The sequence below is a fragment of the Notamacropus eugenii genome, chromosome 1 (genome assembly GCF_028372415.1).
Source record: "Notamacropus eugenii isolate mMacEug1 chromosome 1, mMacEug1.pri_v2, whole genome shotgun sequence".
In the NCBI taxonomy this organism is placed as follows: Eukaryota; Metazoa; Chordata; class Mammalia; order Diprotodontia; family Macropodidae; genus Notamacropus; species Notamacropus eugenii.
This window is the reverse complement of record NC_092872.1, coordinates 643,609,789-643,626,580: the sequence shown is the minus strand read 5'-3', so window position 1 is coordinate 643,626,580 and position 16,792 is coordinate 643,609,789. Positions and strand designations below refer to the sequence as shown.

The 16,792-nt window shown below is 36.6% G+C and overlaps 1 protein-coding gene across 7 annotated transcripts in view; it reads right to left on the bottom strand.

Moving 5' to 3' along the window:
* Positions 1-16,792, bottom strand: part of USP34 (ubiquitin specific peptidase 34) — a 312,662-nt gene that overhangs the window by 50,144 nt on the left and 245,726 nt on the right. For all 7 annotated transcript variants that reach the window (XM_072635468.1, XM_072635471.1, XM_072635470.1 and 4 more), the window contains 2 exons: positions 12,198-12,278; positions 10,462-10,547 (listed from right to left, as the gene is read on the bottom strand). In XM_072635468.1, coding sequence (XP_072491569.1) covers positions 10,462-10,547; positions 12,198-12,278 — 167 coding nt within the window. The remainder of the gene's footprint in view (positions 1-10,461; positions 10,548-12,197; positions 12,279-16,792) is intronic.

The following is a 16,792-nucleotide window of genomic DNA, read 5'->3' as shown; positions in this document are numbered from 1 at the left end:
ACTTTCTGAATTTCCCATTTTTTCTGGAATATACCACTATGTGTTCAGGCACAAAGGTTTATGACTTCAGTATCACTGTCACCTCCTTATTTTCACTCCCCAGAACTCAGTCAGTTGTGAAACCTTTCTTGTCCCACATCTCCCTTCCATGCACACAACCACCACTCTAGCTCAGGCCTTCATCACTTCCTTCCTGAACTATGACAGGAAAAGAGCACTGGACCTACAGTCACAAGAGATTTAGTGACTTGCCCAGTGTTTCACAGTAAATGTCTCAGACCAGATTTTAACTTGCTTTTTCCTGACTGTAGGTCCATAAACCTTATAGTGTTTCAGGCACTAATTTAAGAAGACAGAAAATTTGCCAATCTGTATCAGTGAAGGGATTTCCCCCACAAATAAAATAATTATGTCATCAAAACATAACAGGAGAATACTCTGATGCCTCTGTGATTTTTATTAATATAAGCATTCCCCTTCAATGTTATTGATTACAGTCTATTCATGCTTTGTCATCCTATATAATTCTCATTCATATTCTTCTGTAACTCCTCTATTAGGATCCACTAATCATGCTTCAGATGGTCCTTTAGCTCTCTCTAGGTCATGTGGATGTCAACAGAACATATGTCTACTTGTTGTTGCCTGCTCTTTATATGACCAGGCCAACATTTTTTCCATTCACGTCCTCCTCTGACATTCCTGGCCCCATATCCTCTCTATACAATTCCTTGTTGGTAATAAGTTACATGTTTTTCCATTGTCCTTATGTGACCTTCAACTTTAATTCTCTACAGAAAAGAACTCTAGGACTTTCTTCCCTACAGTGTTCTCACCAGAAGACTATTGAAAAGATAAGTAGGTTTCAGGGGAAACTTGTTATCATTAAAAGCACTGTGTAATTTCCCAAAATTAATCTAGATTATGCTCTTCCTATAGGCACAGCTCAATGTCCATTTACTGTATAGTAATTTTCAGAGACATACATCACGATGAGCCAGTTCTGTGGGGATGCCTACCCAACTAAAATGACAGGCTTTCTATTGTGGTTGATAAACCAAAAGACCTGGGGTAAGGACTCATTCTTCAACAAAAACTGCTGGGAAAACTACAAAGCAGTAGGGCAGAAAATGGGTTTAAACTAAAATTTCATAGGACATACCAAATAAGCTTCAAATAGATACATGCTTTGAAAAAAAAGTCATATCATTAAATGAATTAGAGAAGCAAGGAAGAACATACTGTTTACAACTATAGATAGAGGAAGAGATCACTATACAAGGCAGGGAGAGGATTACAGAAAATAAAATACACAAGATATCTTTTTATTTCAAACTTTATCAGAGAAATTTTCTGCAAAATTTTTTCCCCAGTTAATGACTTCCTTTCCCCTTTTAACTGTATTGGTTTTGTTTGTGCAAAACTTTTTGACTATGCAATTACAGTTGTAATGGTAAAAGGATATAAACAAGTAGTCTTCAAAGGAAGAAGTTCAAGCTACAACAACCAGACAAAAAAGCATTCCAAATTGCCAATTATTAGAGAAATGTAAATTAAAACACTTTTAAAGTTCCATTTCACCTCCATTAGATTGACAAAGATGACAAAAAAGGAGAATGCTGATTGTCAGAAAAGTGGTGGAAAGATAGACCCACTAAAGTATAGCTGGTAGTCTATGAACTGACCTATCCATTCTGGAAAGCAATTATGAATTATGCCCACAAGGTCACTAAACTACGTATGACCACTTACCTAGTGATACCACTAACAGGCATATATCTCAAATAGGTCAAAGAAAAAGGCAAAAGACCTATACGAAGAAAAATATTTATAACAGTTCTTTTTATGTTGTCAAAGAAATGGATGAAGAAGTGCCTGACATCTAGGGAATGAGTAAATCATGGTACATGAATGTAATGGAATACTACTGTGCCATTACAAATGTAGGGGTGAATTCGAGATGAAGAGAGGAGTGAACTAAACCAGAACAATTTGTACAATCTACAACTAGGCCAATGACATGCCTAGTTGATGAGAATTCATAATGAATTAGGCTATCCAACACCTGATACAGAAGCAAAGAACATGAGGTTCAAAATTAGATATACATTTTCAGACACAGTCAATGTAGCAATTTGTTTTGCTTTACTATGCATTATTTATTAATATGATAACACCCTTATCTCAATGGGATAGAGATGTAGGGGGATTAGCAATATGGCTGCCAACTAAGTTAACAGAAAAAAGTGCCAAGTGCCCAAAAAGAACAGAAATAAGAACAGAATGAAGATATATAGCCAGCTGAAAGTTACATATCAATTTATATGCTAAAAGGCAAATAAGTTTTTATTTTCATGTAAAATGCTACTCTTCAGTTATATTTTGAACACCAAATGCTAATTAGATTTGGTGTTTATTAAGTTCAGAATTTTATCGTAAAAGACAGTGTTCCTTCCATAGCTGTAGGGAGTTTTGAATCTTCAAAAGGATACATTCAAAGACATAAGGGTAAGTGCTGACATTTTAGTGGTTGTCTTTTTAAAATAAAGTACCTTCTGTGATAACATTCATTCTTCTGGAATACTTTACTTAAAACTGATCCTCAAGTGCGTTTTAAGACAGTGTTGTCACTAACATGGGTCTCTTATTTGTCTGACAAAGATGCAGCTGTTTTTCTCCTAAATGGCATAGCTTCTTCTTTAAGTACATTGATTTTAAATTGTATAGTTCAAATGGAAGTATTTTCCATTATTATCTTCACTGATGAGAAGTGATCTCTAAAGAAACACTGGCAAAAACATTCTGTACATGTCTATTTACTATCCTTCCAGTATCATATACAAACTTTCTTGGGATGATTCATTTTGATCTGGGTCTGAAGGCCATTTCTTCTCTACAAGGCATTTCCCCCCATAACTGCTTTCCATCGCTGGCAATGGGGACAAAAAGCCAAATGAAACATTTCCTTACTTTAAAAAGCTTAGCTTCTACATGGGGTGGGGCAAAAAAAAATCAAGGTATTCACTCTATCGAAGAGAGACACTTTATTGTCACATGTATGTGCAGGACAAGCAAGTATGTGGAGAATGTGATGACTGGGGGAGGTAGAATTTCTTCATTTCATGTAAGGAGACAAAATGTAACATTCTGCATCCAGCATTTTTGATATAAATTTTAAGTCTGATGTTCCAAAACAGAAGAGGACTGTGACAAAGTACAGATTTCTTTTAGATATGTTATCAGAAGACACAGCTGTCCAGTGAGCTTTGTTGTTTTAAGTTGTTCAGTTGTGTCTAATTCTTCAATGACCATGGGGTTTTCTTGGCAAAGATACTGGAGTGGTTTGCCCTTTCCTTCTCCGGTGGAATAAGGCAAACAAGAGGTTAAGTGACTTGTCTAGGGTCATACAACTAGTGCATAAATAAGGCTGGAATTGAACTGAAGTCTTCCTGACTCCAGTCTCAGTGCTCTGTCCACTGAACCACCTAGATGCTTCTATTACCTTTAGGAACAAATATAAACTCATTGACTTGTCTCTTAGTCTTTTTTTACAACCTGGACCCAAACTACTCTTGCAATTTTATTAAAAATTACTCCCTTTGCCATATTCCACTGTCTAATCAAATTGCCTTTTTTTTGCTGTTGCACTCCACTGCCACCTTTGTCTCTCTTATCATCTGCTTCCTTCCAAACTGTGCTTAAGGGCCAGCAGGTGAGTCTCTGTGTGCGAAATCTTTCTTGATTTCTCTGGTTGCCAGGACCCTCTGTTCCACTTAAATTTATCTTGCTTTATTGTTGTTACTTATTTATGTACAAGTTGTCTCCATTACAGAATTTACCTCTTGAGGGAAAGGAATGTCATTTTTGTTTTAGTATCCTTGCCCACACTATCTAACAAAGAGCAGGTTCTTACTAAAACCTGAGAAGTGCCTTTATTGAAAAGAAACAGGGTTATCAAAATTATCAAAAGGATGTGACTAGAGCAGGGCAAGTATACAAAGAAGATGCTCATGTGTGAGGAAATCAAGGACGCAAGGGGAAAAGCATCATAAGGAATATTTAGGTAAAGATCAAAGGAGGCAGGAAAAAGAAAGAATATCTGGCTGTATAGTGGATGGAGTGATAGACTTGAGGCAGAAAGACTATAATTAAAATCCTAACTCAGATACTCACTAGCTACGTAACTCTGGGCCAATCACTTAATCTTTCCTTACCTCAACTTTCCCTTCTCTGAAATAGGAATAGTGACCCCTACCCCACAAGATTTTCATGAGGATCATGAGATGATATACAGAAAACATCTTAAAGCATTATATAAATGCTAGCTATTATTATCACAGAAATAAACTACATACTACTTGGATAGAAACAGGAAATATATGAAGAGTTTAGGAAACTAATCACAAGTCAAAATAGAGTGATAATGGGGATCATCTTGGACATCTGTTATAGATCTCATCTTAAAGCAAAGAAAGTAATAATTTCTTTATCTGCCTTAATGATAATTTCATTTGTCAAAAGATCTAACAAGAGTAAATCCTACTTTTTGGATCTGATTTTCACCAAGAAAGAGAAACAGGTGGGAAAGACAAACAGGTGGCTACGGTGTTAATGATGAGAACATTGGGACAAAGTTACCTTTCACACCTAGAGTTTGCAATAGAGAAGACTGTTTATAGTGGAGTTGTGGTTGAGGCATCTGAGTAATGGTCAGCATTACATGAAAGAGTTTTCTACTTGTCTAAGCCAGGCAAAAGTCTAGGGATGGTGATGTCTATAGCCCAATCTCATAAATGGTGGGCACAAGATATTTAGACACATTTGAAGTGCTGTCTATAGTTGTGGGATCCAATAAAACCTCAATTCAATATTCAGAATTAACTGAAGTATATATCCTGCTGCCCCATGCCCAAAGGTAGCATGGGCTGGGGATGTAGGACAGGGGCAACACCTTGATGGTTAAGACCTTCTGAAGAATTCTAACCTGGCAGTCCAGGAAGAATGGAAGTATGGCCTGAAATTGAGAATGTCATTTGGGCTCAGCTCCGTTGGTCCAGGCCTAGAGGAACTGTGGTCTATGATTTCAGAATCAACAGAACATCAATTTGGTGCTCAAGAAGTGAAGAGCAAGGGTACATTTTCATCACAGTTCTGAAGCTTCTTGGCCTGCCTCAAACACGCCCCTCCTTTCACTTTTTAAAAAATTGTGGCAATATTTAGCTCAAAATTTCTGAAATTCCTCCTGAGCCCTACGATCACGAAAAAGAGTTGTTCCAAGACCTTGAGAAATAATCGATTGCACAGCTTCTTATTTCTTGGGAAATAATCAATTGCACAAGACTTGAACAGATTCAGAATAGCTAGATAGTTGCTTATTATTTTTCTCAACTATGTGAGTTTAAATTCCTTCTTTAGTATATTTGGTCTCACTAGTTCAGAGGTCACTCTTCTTATAAAGAAGACAAAAGTAAAGTACCATTTAAATGGTTTTTGTTGTTGTTTTGGAGTATGTTAAAATCACACCACTTAAACTAACCAGCAGAACTAATTTTTCTTTCTAGCTGCTTGCAATATTTTCTCCTTGACCTGGGAACTCTGGAATTTGGCAACAAAGGACTAATTTTTTTTCTTTCAGGATTAAGCGAATGAATAAATTTTTCCAAACCTGAAGTATTTTTGGCTCTACTCTTTCATAGACTATTTTTTTTTAAGTCTGTGGAACATTCTTCCTTGGTGATTCTAACTCTATATTTTGTTCAATAAAATTTTATTATGGACACCTTTTATAGTATATAACAAAGCACTGGGCAAGAGATTAGTGGAGATAAAAAGTTTTAGTAAGGTGCAATTTTTGACTTCATAGTTTACAGTTTAGTAAAATTTGAACTCAGAACTCTCCACATAGCCAAGTTGGTCTCTTTAGGTGCTTCCTTTGTAAACAGCCAATCACAACTTCACAAAACTTACATGAAAATTAGGTTTATTATAAGAGAAATAAAAATGCATGTGGAACTCAAAAGAGTTCACAATCCATACAGAAGTCTGCATTTTTTTAAGAGTGGGACAAAGGAAGGAGGAAAAAACACAAGTCTCCACCTCAAGGGGTATGGCATGAGAATGAGAAAGACGAAGAAAAAGTGAGAAAGACAAAATCTCTCCCGAAGGGAAGGAGCAAGGCAATGGCAAAAGTCACATTCTTTCCGCTGTGACATGCTAGACTACGAAGACAGGATGGTCTGCTTATCTCCAAGGATCCTAGCTGCACAGTTTCTCAGCCTAGTGTAGACTGATCTGCACTTTTCTTGACTCCAAGGACACACTGGGAGTCCAATTTGGGATATAAATAACAAATTATGTCAGATGGGTGGGAGTGGGGCTTCATCACTGGCACATTTGGGGCTTCCTGCATACCCTGGGGGTCCAGTGATTCTAGAAAATATGGCAACTCAAAAAGATAAGTTCAAGGGAATACTTAACATTCCTTAACAACTTTTTATTCTTATTGGAATAATTCATATTAATTCCATTTTAATTGAATTTCATTTTTGACAGTTATCCGCATTCTTTCAGAGCCTCTTTAGTTATCTTACATGTATAAAGATGGGGGTCAAGCCATCTACTCACCCTACAATATATAAGTGAGAAGATGCTTCCCCATTCTGGGTATATTTAGGGAGAATACAGTCTGATAGTTCAAGTCTTATTCACACCTACTTGACTAGGTTAACCTCCCTAGGTCCAACAAGAATATTCAGATTGATCAAGGGACTTGAACACATGCTTTCAGGTTTGCACAAAACCCCCCAGTGAATTGGAAGCAGAGAAGTGAGTGTCTACAGGTAGAGAAGAAAGAGAAAGCAAGCACAGTGAAGAAATAGTTTAGGAGAGTATCTTGGCTTTAGCGTGTCTTTCCATTTTCCTACTCCCTAACCCAGAGAAGAACTTTATGAACTTCAGAAGTCATGTGGATTTTGGACTTCATTTCTTCCTAGCAGTGCTCTAGCTGTGCCTCTTAAAAAGCTGAAAACAGTGCCTACAAGGCCAAGCACATTGTATGCAGATCCAAGGTTATACAAAGAGCCCAGCAAGAAAAAAAACAACTCTATGCCATATCTAGGGGAACATATCTTGATTACTATAGCATAAGGACTTCCAAGATCTGTGCCATGGGTTGTCTAAACCTGAGCGTATTTTCTCCTAGACTGTGTGCTTTATTGACAGAGTGTGTCACAAACTTTTGAGGGAATGTTTGTACCGATTGTAGTAAAATGCCTCTTTCTAAAAACTAAGTCTGACTGACTAATCAGAAATGAGGTTCAAATCCACAGTACTGGAAACCAAGGGAAGAAGGACCAAAGAACATGCTAAACATTTCTAATCATGCCTAGTGCTTCTGTGTTATGATACGATCCCTTTTTCTAGGATACCTACTGCTTCCACTTCAACCAATTCTTCCTTGTTAGTAAGAGTTGACTGAGAATAGAAGATTCTTTTCTTACGTTCGCTTAATTCCTAGCTCTGAATCTCTGTAGGTTCCATGGAGTTACTTACATAGGTCTAACAAATTCATTATACTCTGTCTTGCTTAGAGACTAGAAACCAGAACCTTGGGAATTTAATTCCTTGATTGCCTGAATTTCGACCCTGGATTGGTCTGACTGATAGTTGCCTTAGGAAGCTGCTACATCTGGCCAAACACTATTTTACTTCATTCCTCAACCATTTCTTCCCTAAACTTCATGTTGCTGTGTGGGGTTATAAAACCATAACCAAATAAACTGTCACTGCTTTTGGAACTTCCCCCTGGTCCTACTTACCTTCTCTGAAACTTTCTAAATGAAAATATCACTCCTCTATATAGAGAGTCACCCTTATTAGAATGACTTTTAAGGAAAAGGTAATTCTTATTATTACATTTGTATTCCCAAAGCTTGGCACAAAATAAGCAATTAATAAATGGTTTTGTTCATTTACATGGGATGATTCAATATAATAAATATGCAAATATACATACAGCAGTACAAATGTTTTACACATATGTATGTACTGAAATTTTTCAAATTTTTAGGGTTTTTCAGTATGTGTTTTTTCAGTCTATAGAGAGCAATAGTATAAATATTATCACATGAGAGCCTGAAATAGCTTGATGTTAGAAAGGAGTTGTCATACTCAAAAAAGTTTAGAACAGGGGTGGGGGGGCCCTCTAGTGAGGCCCTTTGACCGAATCCAAACTTCACAGAATAAGACCATATGTTTCCCACCCCTAGATTAGAACCATTATTATAAGCAGAGAGATTTAATTGCTATCAAATTAAAAATTTATCAAATTGTTTACTTTTAGCAGAATACATCTTCTAGCAGATTTCTAGTAGGGAGTTCTCCTTTTAATACTACATCCTATCTCTGTTCTAGTCCTAAGTTTTAGATCAGGAAAGCACCAAGCATATTCTCCTTCTGGGCTGCTAGTTTGCAGTATGCTCCCTTATCTACGGCATCATATTCATCTCCTTCTCTTATGATCTTAGCCACACTTTGGGCATTAGCATAAAGACAAATGTCCACAGATGCCATAAGTACTTTATCTGGTCCTAGCACTTGCTATGTATTGTTCTTAATGTTTTGTGTTACATAATGTGATGCATCTTTAGGTCTGATTTACACCCTTTGGGAAGAACCTAACACTTGGTATATGGCTCAATGAGGGCGTAATTAATTACTTTCCCCTTTTCTGTGCCACCTTTCCCCACTTTGTAATCTAATCATTTAAGAGAGTCTCCTTAAAAGTCTTTGTCTAAGTTTCTTTAAAATGAATAATTTCTTCCCTTGTCTAGTAACTGTTGATCCATCTTATTAAGTCAGACCATAAAAGTATAAAATAAAAACAAAACTCTTGTATACCTTCTCCTCAACCAGAAAGATCACCTTTCATTTAGCTTATAACTTGGCAGCCATATGAAAATATGCTCCAAATCACCAATAACTAGTAAAATGCAAATTAAAGCAACAGTCAAGTAAGTTCCACTTCACACCTATGAAACTGGCAAAGATGACAAAAAAAAGAAAACAATCAAACACTGAAAGGGCTATGGAAATATGAGGTATGTCAATACCCTGTTGTACACAGTGGTGAACTGGTCCAAACTTTTCTGGGAAGAAATTTGGCACTATGCTCACAAAATCACTGCACTGTTGATATTCTCTTACCTAATTCTTCAAAGAAACCGAAGAAAAATGAAAAAAAGATCTGCATTTAAAAAATATTTGTAGCAGGTTTTTTGTTGTAGCAAAGAGCGAGAAACTTAAAGGGCATATGTGCCCACCATGTGGGCTGAATATATAATTATATATGAATTTAATGGAATACTACTGTGCCATTAGAGATGATGACAGGGATGAGTTCAGAGAATACTGTAAAGATTTGTATGAGATGACACAGAATGAAGTGAGCAGAAGGAGGACAATGACTCATACAATAACAACAACACTGTAAATATAAACAGCTACAAGACTTAAGGACTTCGATTGATGGGTCAAAGGACAGACATGATGCCAGAGGTGACGGACTGAAGATGCAGAATAAAAGCTTTATCTCTGGACATGAACAATGTGAGAATTTGTTTTGCTTAACTATGCACAGATTACAAGGGTTTTGTTTTTCTTTCAAATTGAGGTGGAGCAAAGAAGAGAGAAAAAAATGCTTATTAGGTGGAAAATAAAATGAAATGAAAAAAAAATACATTTAACAAGGAACTTCCTACAACAGTTTCTTTGGTTCCCATATCTCTTTGCAATCAAATGAAACTATATCTGTCCTTCAAGACTCTTTGTGAAAATACTTCTGCAAACTTACATAAATTCGTCACCTTGAGATTTATCAATCAAACTACGCCTTGCTAATGTTCTCAGGTAGGATCCTTTTATAGGACCATAGTATGTTACAGATTTATCTATTCCAACTCCCTAATTTTACAGATGAGGAAACTTAAGAGACTTACTTCAGGTCACAAAGGAAGGAAGCGGCAGAGGTGGGATTTGAATTCAGGTTCTCTGACTAAAACACCAGTGTTTTTTCGACTTCACCATGATGCCTTTTCAATTAGATCTACTCAGCAAACATGGATATTTTTGACCAGAAGACTTTAAAATCTCCTAACTTTCTATTTCATTATAAGAATCCTATTATATTGGGCCCAATTTACTATATCTGTTATGATAACTCCAATTTTATATCATACGCAGACAGCAAATGAAAAGGCTCTCTTAAGTTAGGGTTTTGGTGAGAATTATGAATATATGATTATTTTAAATGACATATAAAATCTTCCCAAATGACACCAATTCTTTCTACCCTATTTCATTAGGCAAGTGAAATTAAAGATCTCATTTTGGATATTTTAATATTTTAAATAACTACCATCTGAATAAAATTTGGAAAAAAGTGTTCAGAAGCAAACATTTTACCCATCTTCCATTCCAGGTTGTAAATAGAGGTGAGCATGTACAGGTCTAAGTCTCTGAATCACATGAATACATAAACGCTGAAACATCTGCAAATGAGAAAATATGAATTAAGGTACACCTGAAGTTAATACAGACACACACACACACACACACACACACACACACACACACACACACACACACCCCTCCCCTTAATGAGAAATTGATTCTTCTCCACCTATTTGTGATCTTTGCATGTCTTTTACTTGTTTTTTGGGTCTACAGTTTTGACAAGAGTTCTGTCTGTGGATGGAAAATTGGCAAGAGGAAAATGGAGCAATTTGGAATGATTTAAACACCATGTTTATAACAATGGATACAATAAGTATTATCTCATGTTACATCACCCCACAGAATCTGCATTGGAAGAGATGTTAGATCATCTATAATCCAAACTTTTCATTTTGTAGTAGAGGAAACCAAAGCTCAGAGAAAAGACAAATGTTTTTGACCAAAGCCATAAGGTTTGTTAGTGACAGAGCCAGGACTATATGTGATATATATATTGGGGGTGACGGTATCAATTGAAGGCTCAAACTGAAGTTTTAATAATTCCTCATTTTGCTTCAGATACCAAACCAGGCAAATAAGCAATCAAATTTCCTCCCTTAGGTAACACTGGTCTTCTTTTGAACCCTAGGTAACTAGATAACAAATGGTAAAGCAGAAAAGGTAACAGGCACAAGAGTACAAGAATGACTCATTTTGACATTTGAAAACTTGAATAGCTCTATTTTCAGTTACAGGAAGCTTTAGCGATGATAAATGATATTTGCGCATCCTTGAATCTTTCCAGTCTTATAGCAACTTTGCTGTCAAACTCCTAAATTTTTATCAAATCTTTTCCAGTTAAATTTAACATAAGAATATTAGTACTTTTCTTTCTTTGAGCAGTTTACTGTTAAATATTGTTAAATGTGCCATGATAGATATATACTAGTGATATTCTCATACTAGAGTCACTGTTCTGTGTACAAATGAAAGCATATAACAAAATACATTTTTACACGGCAAATCCTGACAGAATTTACAAGAAATGTCACTAATTTACTTGGGAAATTGGGGAAGTATTGTTTTACCTAATGTTATTATTTATCTAATGCTGTGTGGTTCTTCTCTATCTAGAGATGCAAATAAGAAAGACACATGCGTTTTATCACTATTCCTTGTGAGTATATGCTAAGATATGGGGTGACGGGGATTATAAGAGATTGGGAAAAATTGCAGACCAGTTAAATTTACAGTGACTAGTTTTCTCCTCTACAAAGTGAGAAGTGTGGACCAATCAAATCAATAAGTAAATGCCTAGGACTATTCTAAGTGCTAAGAATACAAAGAAAGGTAAAAATAGACCCCCTGTTCTCAAGGAGCATGCATTACAATGGGATGAACTAGATGACCTAGTTCAAATTCTACAATTGTTTTTTTTCCTTCTTCTAAAGCTCCTGGAACAATTTATAGGTAATAAGAGTTCCTAAATTTATAGCTCAAGAGCTAGTTCTTGTTTGATAGCCTCATTTGACAAAGGAGGAAACAGGCTCAGAAAAGCAAGTGACCTTCGTAAGATCACATTATCTATACAAAGAACTAGAATGGAAAGTCAGGTCCTCTGACTCAAAAATTCAAGACTCTTTCAACTTTACCACATCTTTATCTCAGAAGTCAATTTTCAATTGAAAAATGAACATTTTCCTTACCTGTCTCACAATCTGATTAGGGCACTTTATTAAGATTTGCATTGGCCACCAATCATCATCAGCCATTCGGTCTAAAAACCACTAAAAGAAAAAAGGGTCTGATATGAGTGTAAGAATTCTGAATCAATATTCAGTATCATGGTTCATTCAATGGGACAAAAAAAATCACATTAGTTCAACATTATAAAGTTTTTCTTCTAGCTGTTGCCTTAAAAGCTTCAAATTAAAAACTTCCCAAGTAAAAAAACCTGTAATAATCCAGGGAAAATCTGTATATTCCTCTCTACTTACTACAAATTATAGATACTGTCCCCATGCTGCTAATGTACTCCTTTCCTGATACTAGTTCATGGAATCCATGGCTTCCTTTAGGACTCAGTCAATGGGCCATTTCCTAAAGGAAGCTCATTTGAATTCCTTCAGTTACTAGTACTTTCCCCTCAAAAGTTATTTCCTATTTATCTTATCCTTATTTTCTTTGTGCTAGTTGTCTGAATGAACAATTATATCAAAAAGCTATGATGCATTACGAGAATGAAATAATATTAATCAGATGTACATTATGATTGGTAACCATTTTACCTATATTTCTTGCTCCTATAAAGAGAGACATGAGCTGGAAAATTAACAAGAAAGGAAAGTGAGAAGTTTAATACTGCATGATATGAGTATCACCAAAGGAGTTCAATATTCTTAATTAAGTATAATTCCAGAATTTCTCTAGTCAAAAACTTCAGGAGTTTTTCAGATTTGCAAAACAAAAGATAAAGTATTTGTATTGTTTTATTAAAACTAGACCAATTATCCAAATTCAGTTTTTCAAAACACACACAATAGCTTTCAGACCCCAAAGAAAATATGCCTTTCCCTTTATAAAGGCTGAAAGGAGTTCTCCTACCAATGTGGATGGTCTTTCTGAGGTTATATAAAATACAGGAAATCAGTTCTCTGACTGAAAGTCACTAGGAATATAAAAATGTTACTTAAAATGAAAATAGAGTAGGCTTTCAATGACTTGTCAGGAGACTAGCCCTGATTTTAAAAGTTCATTGGTGATACAGAAAAGAGCAAAATATAGATAACCAGCAAAGTGTATAAGAGATTGTAATGCAAGTAGATATGGAAGATGGCTCTGGTGGAGTATAATACAGACTAGATAAATGGGACCAGACGTTGGTATAATATCATATATTATAAAGATATATTAATATAAGAAAACAGAAGAATCAGAGGAGGAAAGCATGTGGTACTGCAAAAAGATGAGTAGAGGAACAAACAAAAGTGATTTGTGGAATACTACAGATCACCTAGAAAGAGGAAACAAAGACTTTAAGAAACATTTCATGACCCTGGAAGCTATGAATCATGTAATTTCAGAGTTGGAAGGGACCCTGGAAGTCTTCTAGTACAACTTGAAACTGAAAAAGCATTAACACTACAATATACCTGAGAAGTGGTCATTCAGCCTTTGCTAATACTCCCAGAGAAGGGAAATGCACCACACTTACTGAGGCAGACTGTTCAACCTTTGGATAGCTAGCTATGTTGTACAGTTTTTGTTCTAAACAGGCTTAGATTTAAGCCTCTGAATTTTCTAACCACCTTTCTGAATTCTGCCCCTCTGAAACATGCAAAACAAATCTAATCACTCTGTCCTTCTTCCAACCAATGGTCCTCCAAATACTGGAAGACAGCTATCAGTATCTGATTCTACTCCAGGTCATCTGTTTCACAAACAAAAATATTATGAGGGTAAAGAAAAAGGAAAGATGAAGAAAGAGACTTATACAGATATACAAGGACAACACAAACCAACTTAGATTTTTAAAGGACATATAGAAAATAGGATTTAAGGGCATGGATAAGACAAGATAAAAGTTACAAGAAATAGCCTTAACACAACATTTTCAGGATGGCTAAAGTTCAGAAAGAAGAAAGGCAAATGAGGAATATGAAAGACAACAAATTTTTTTTCTCTTTATGTTACTGTAACTTATCAAAAGAAAGAAGACCATGATTTGGAATGGATGATCACAAAAAAGGGAGAATCTGATTTCCTTCACCAATTGATAAATGGTCAAACGATATGAAGAGGCAGTTTTCAGAGGAAGAAATTAAAGCTATCTATAGTCATATGAACAAATGCTCTAATCACTGCTGATTAGAGATGTAAATCAAAACCACTGAGGTACCACATCACATCTATCAGATTGGCTAACATGACAAAACAGGAAGATGATAAATGTTGGAGAAGATGTGGGAGAGTTGGAACACTAATTTGTTGCTGGTAGAGCTGTGAGCTGATCCAACCATTCTGGAGAACAATCTGGAACTATGCCCAAAGGGCTACAAAAATATCCATACTTTTTGACTCAGCAATACCACTTCTAGGACTGCATCCCCAAGAGATCATAAAAAGGGGAAAGGGTCCCACTTGTACAAAAATATTCACAGCAGCTCTTTTTGTGGTGGCCAAGAATTGGAAACTGATGGAATGCCCATTAAGTGGGGAATGGCTGAATAAGCTGTGGTATATGAATGCAATGAAATATTATTGTGCTATAAGAAATGATGAAAAGGAAGACTTCAGAGAGGCCTGGAAAGACTTATATGAACTCATGCTGAGTGAAGTGAGCAGAACCAGGGGAATATCATATACAGTAACAGCCACAGTGTGAGAGGAGTGTTTTTGATAGACTTAGTCCTCCACTACAAGGCAAGGACCTAAAACATTTCCAAAGGACTCATGATGCAAAATGCCATCCACAGCCAGAGAAAGCACTATGGAGTCAGAATGCAAGGAAGCAGACTATTGGTTTTGTTTAGCTTTCTAAACTCATGCTTTCTCCCATTCGTTTTAATTCTATGTAACATGACTGAAGTGAAAATGTGATTAATAAGAACATATGTGTAGAGCCCATGTAAGATTGATGCTGTCCTGGGGAGGGAGGGGTAAAGAAGGCGCAGAAAATTTTAAACTTATGGAAGTGATTGTTGAAAATTGAAAACAGGGGAGTGGAGCCAAGATGGCAGAAGTAAAAACATGGACTTGCTAGAGCTCTCCCCCCAAAGCCAGTCAAATACCTGCAAACAATGACTCTGGTCAAATTCTGGAGCTGCAGAACCCACAGAATGATGGAGTAGAGCAAAGCTCCAGCCCAAGACAGCCTGGAAATTCGATGGGAAGTGTCTACTGCTATGGGGTAGGAGCAGAACGCAGTCCAATGTGGGCCACACTGGCACAGATGGGACCTGAGCAAGCCTTATGAGAACTGAATCTCTGGCACCTGTGGAGGTTTCCAGACTTCACAACTCCAAAACCCTGAGGACAAATTGGAAGGTCAGTGGAAAAAAACTGTCAGACCTGTGTGTGAGACCATTGCGATCTGGCCCCAGCCCCAGACCCAGCCCCAAGAGTGGTGGAGGAACCTGCCACAGCCACAGCAGCAGGGGCAGCTTGCAGCTGCTGTTTCTGGAACTTTAGGCTCACAGATTGTGGGGGGAACTGAGCTGTTGAGAGTACACTCCCACCACCACCACTGGAAGCAGAGAATTATCTTGACAAAGAGCTTAAAAGTCAAATGGGGGAAATGTGAAAAAACTGGGAAAAGAATCAGACTTATAGAATCTTACTTTGGTGACAAGGAAGACCAAAATATACAAACATAAGAAGACAACAAAGCCAAAGTTCCTACATCCAATGACTCCAAGAAAAATATGAATTGGTCTCAGGCCATGGAAGAGCTCAAAAAGGATTTTGAAAATCAAATAAGAAAAGTAGAGGAAAAATTGGGAAGAGAAATCAGAGTGATGAAAGAAAATCATGAAAATCGAGTCAACTGCTTGCTAAAGGGGACCCAAAAAATGCTGAAGAAAATAATACCTTAAAAAATAGACTAACCCAAATGGCAAAAGAGATCCAAAAAGTCAATGAGAAGAATGCCTTAAAAAGCAGAACTGGCCAGATGGAAAAAGAGTTCTTGTGAAAAAATCAAGAAATTATAAAACAAAACCAAAAGAATGAAAAAATACAATGTGAAATATCTCACTGGAAAACAAGTGAGCTAGAAAATAGATTTAGGGGAGACAATTTTAAAAATTACTAGACTACCTGGAAGTCATGATCAAAAAAAGAGCCTAAACATCATATTTCATGAAATTATCAAGGAAAAGAACTGGAGGGTAAAACAGATAATGAAAGAATCCACCAATCATCTCCTGAATGAGATCCCAAAAGGAATATTGTACCCAAATTCCAGAACTCTCAGATCAAGAAGAAAATATTGCAAGCAGCCAGAAAGTAACAATTTTAGTGTGGAAACACAATCAGGATAACACAAACTCTCCCTTCTGTCTCCCCCTCCTTTGGGGTTTACTGGCTAGATTGAATTCCTTCCTCCCTTCCTCCCTTCTCCTTTCTTCTTTCCTTCTCCCAAAACCTTAAAACCAGTGCACTCTGAAGTCCATGGGCTAGACAACAACAGGTGCCTGCCCAAGCTCCACTTAATGGCTGACTTAGAGTGATTATCATAAGTAACAGCCCTGCAATTCACACACTGGAAGAATGCTCCATCCTTGTAGCCTCTCCCTATGAC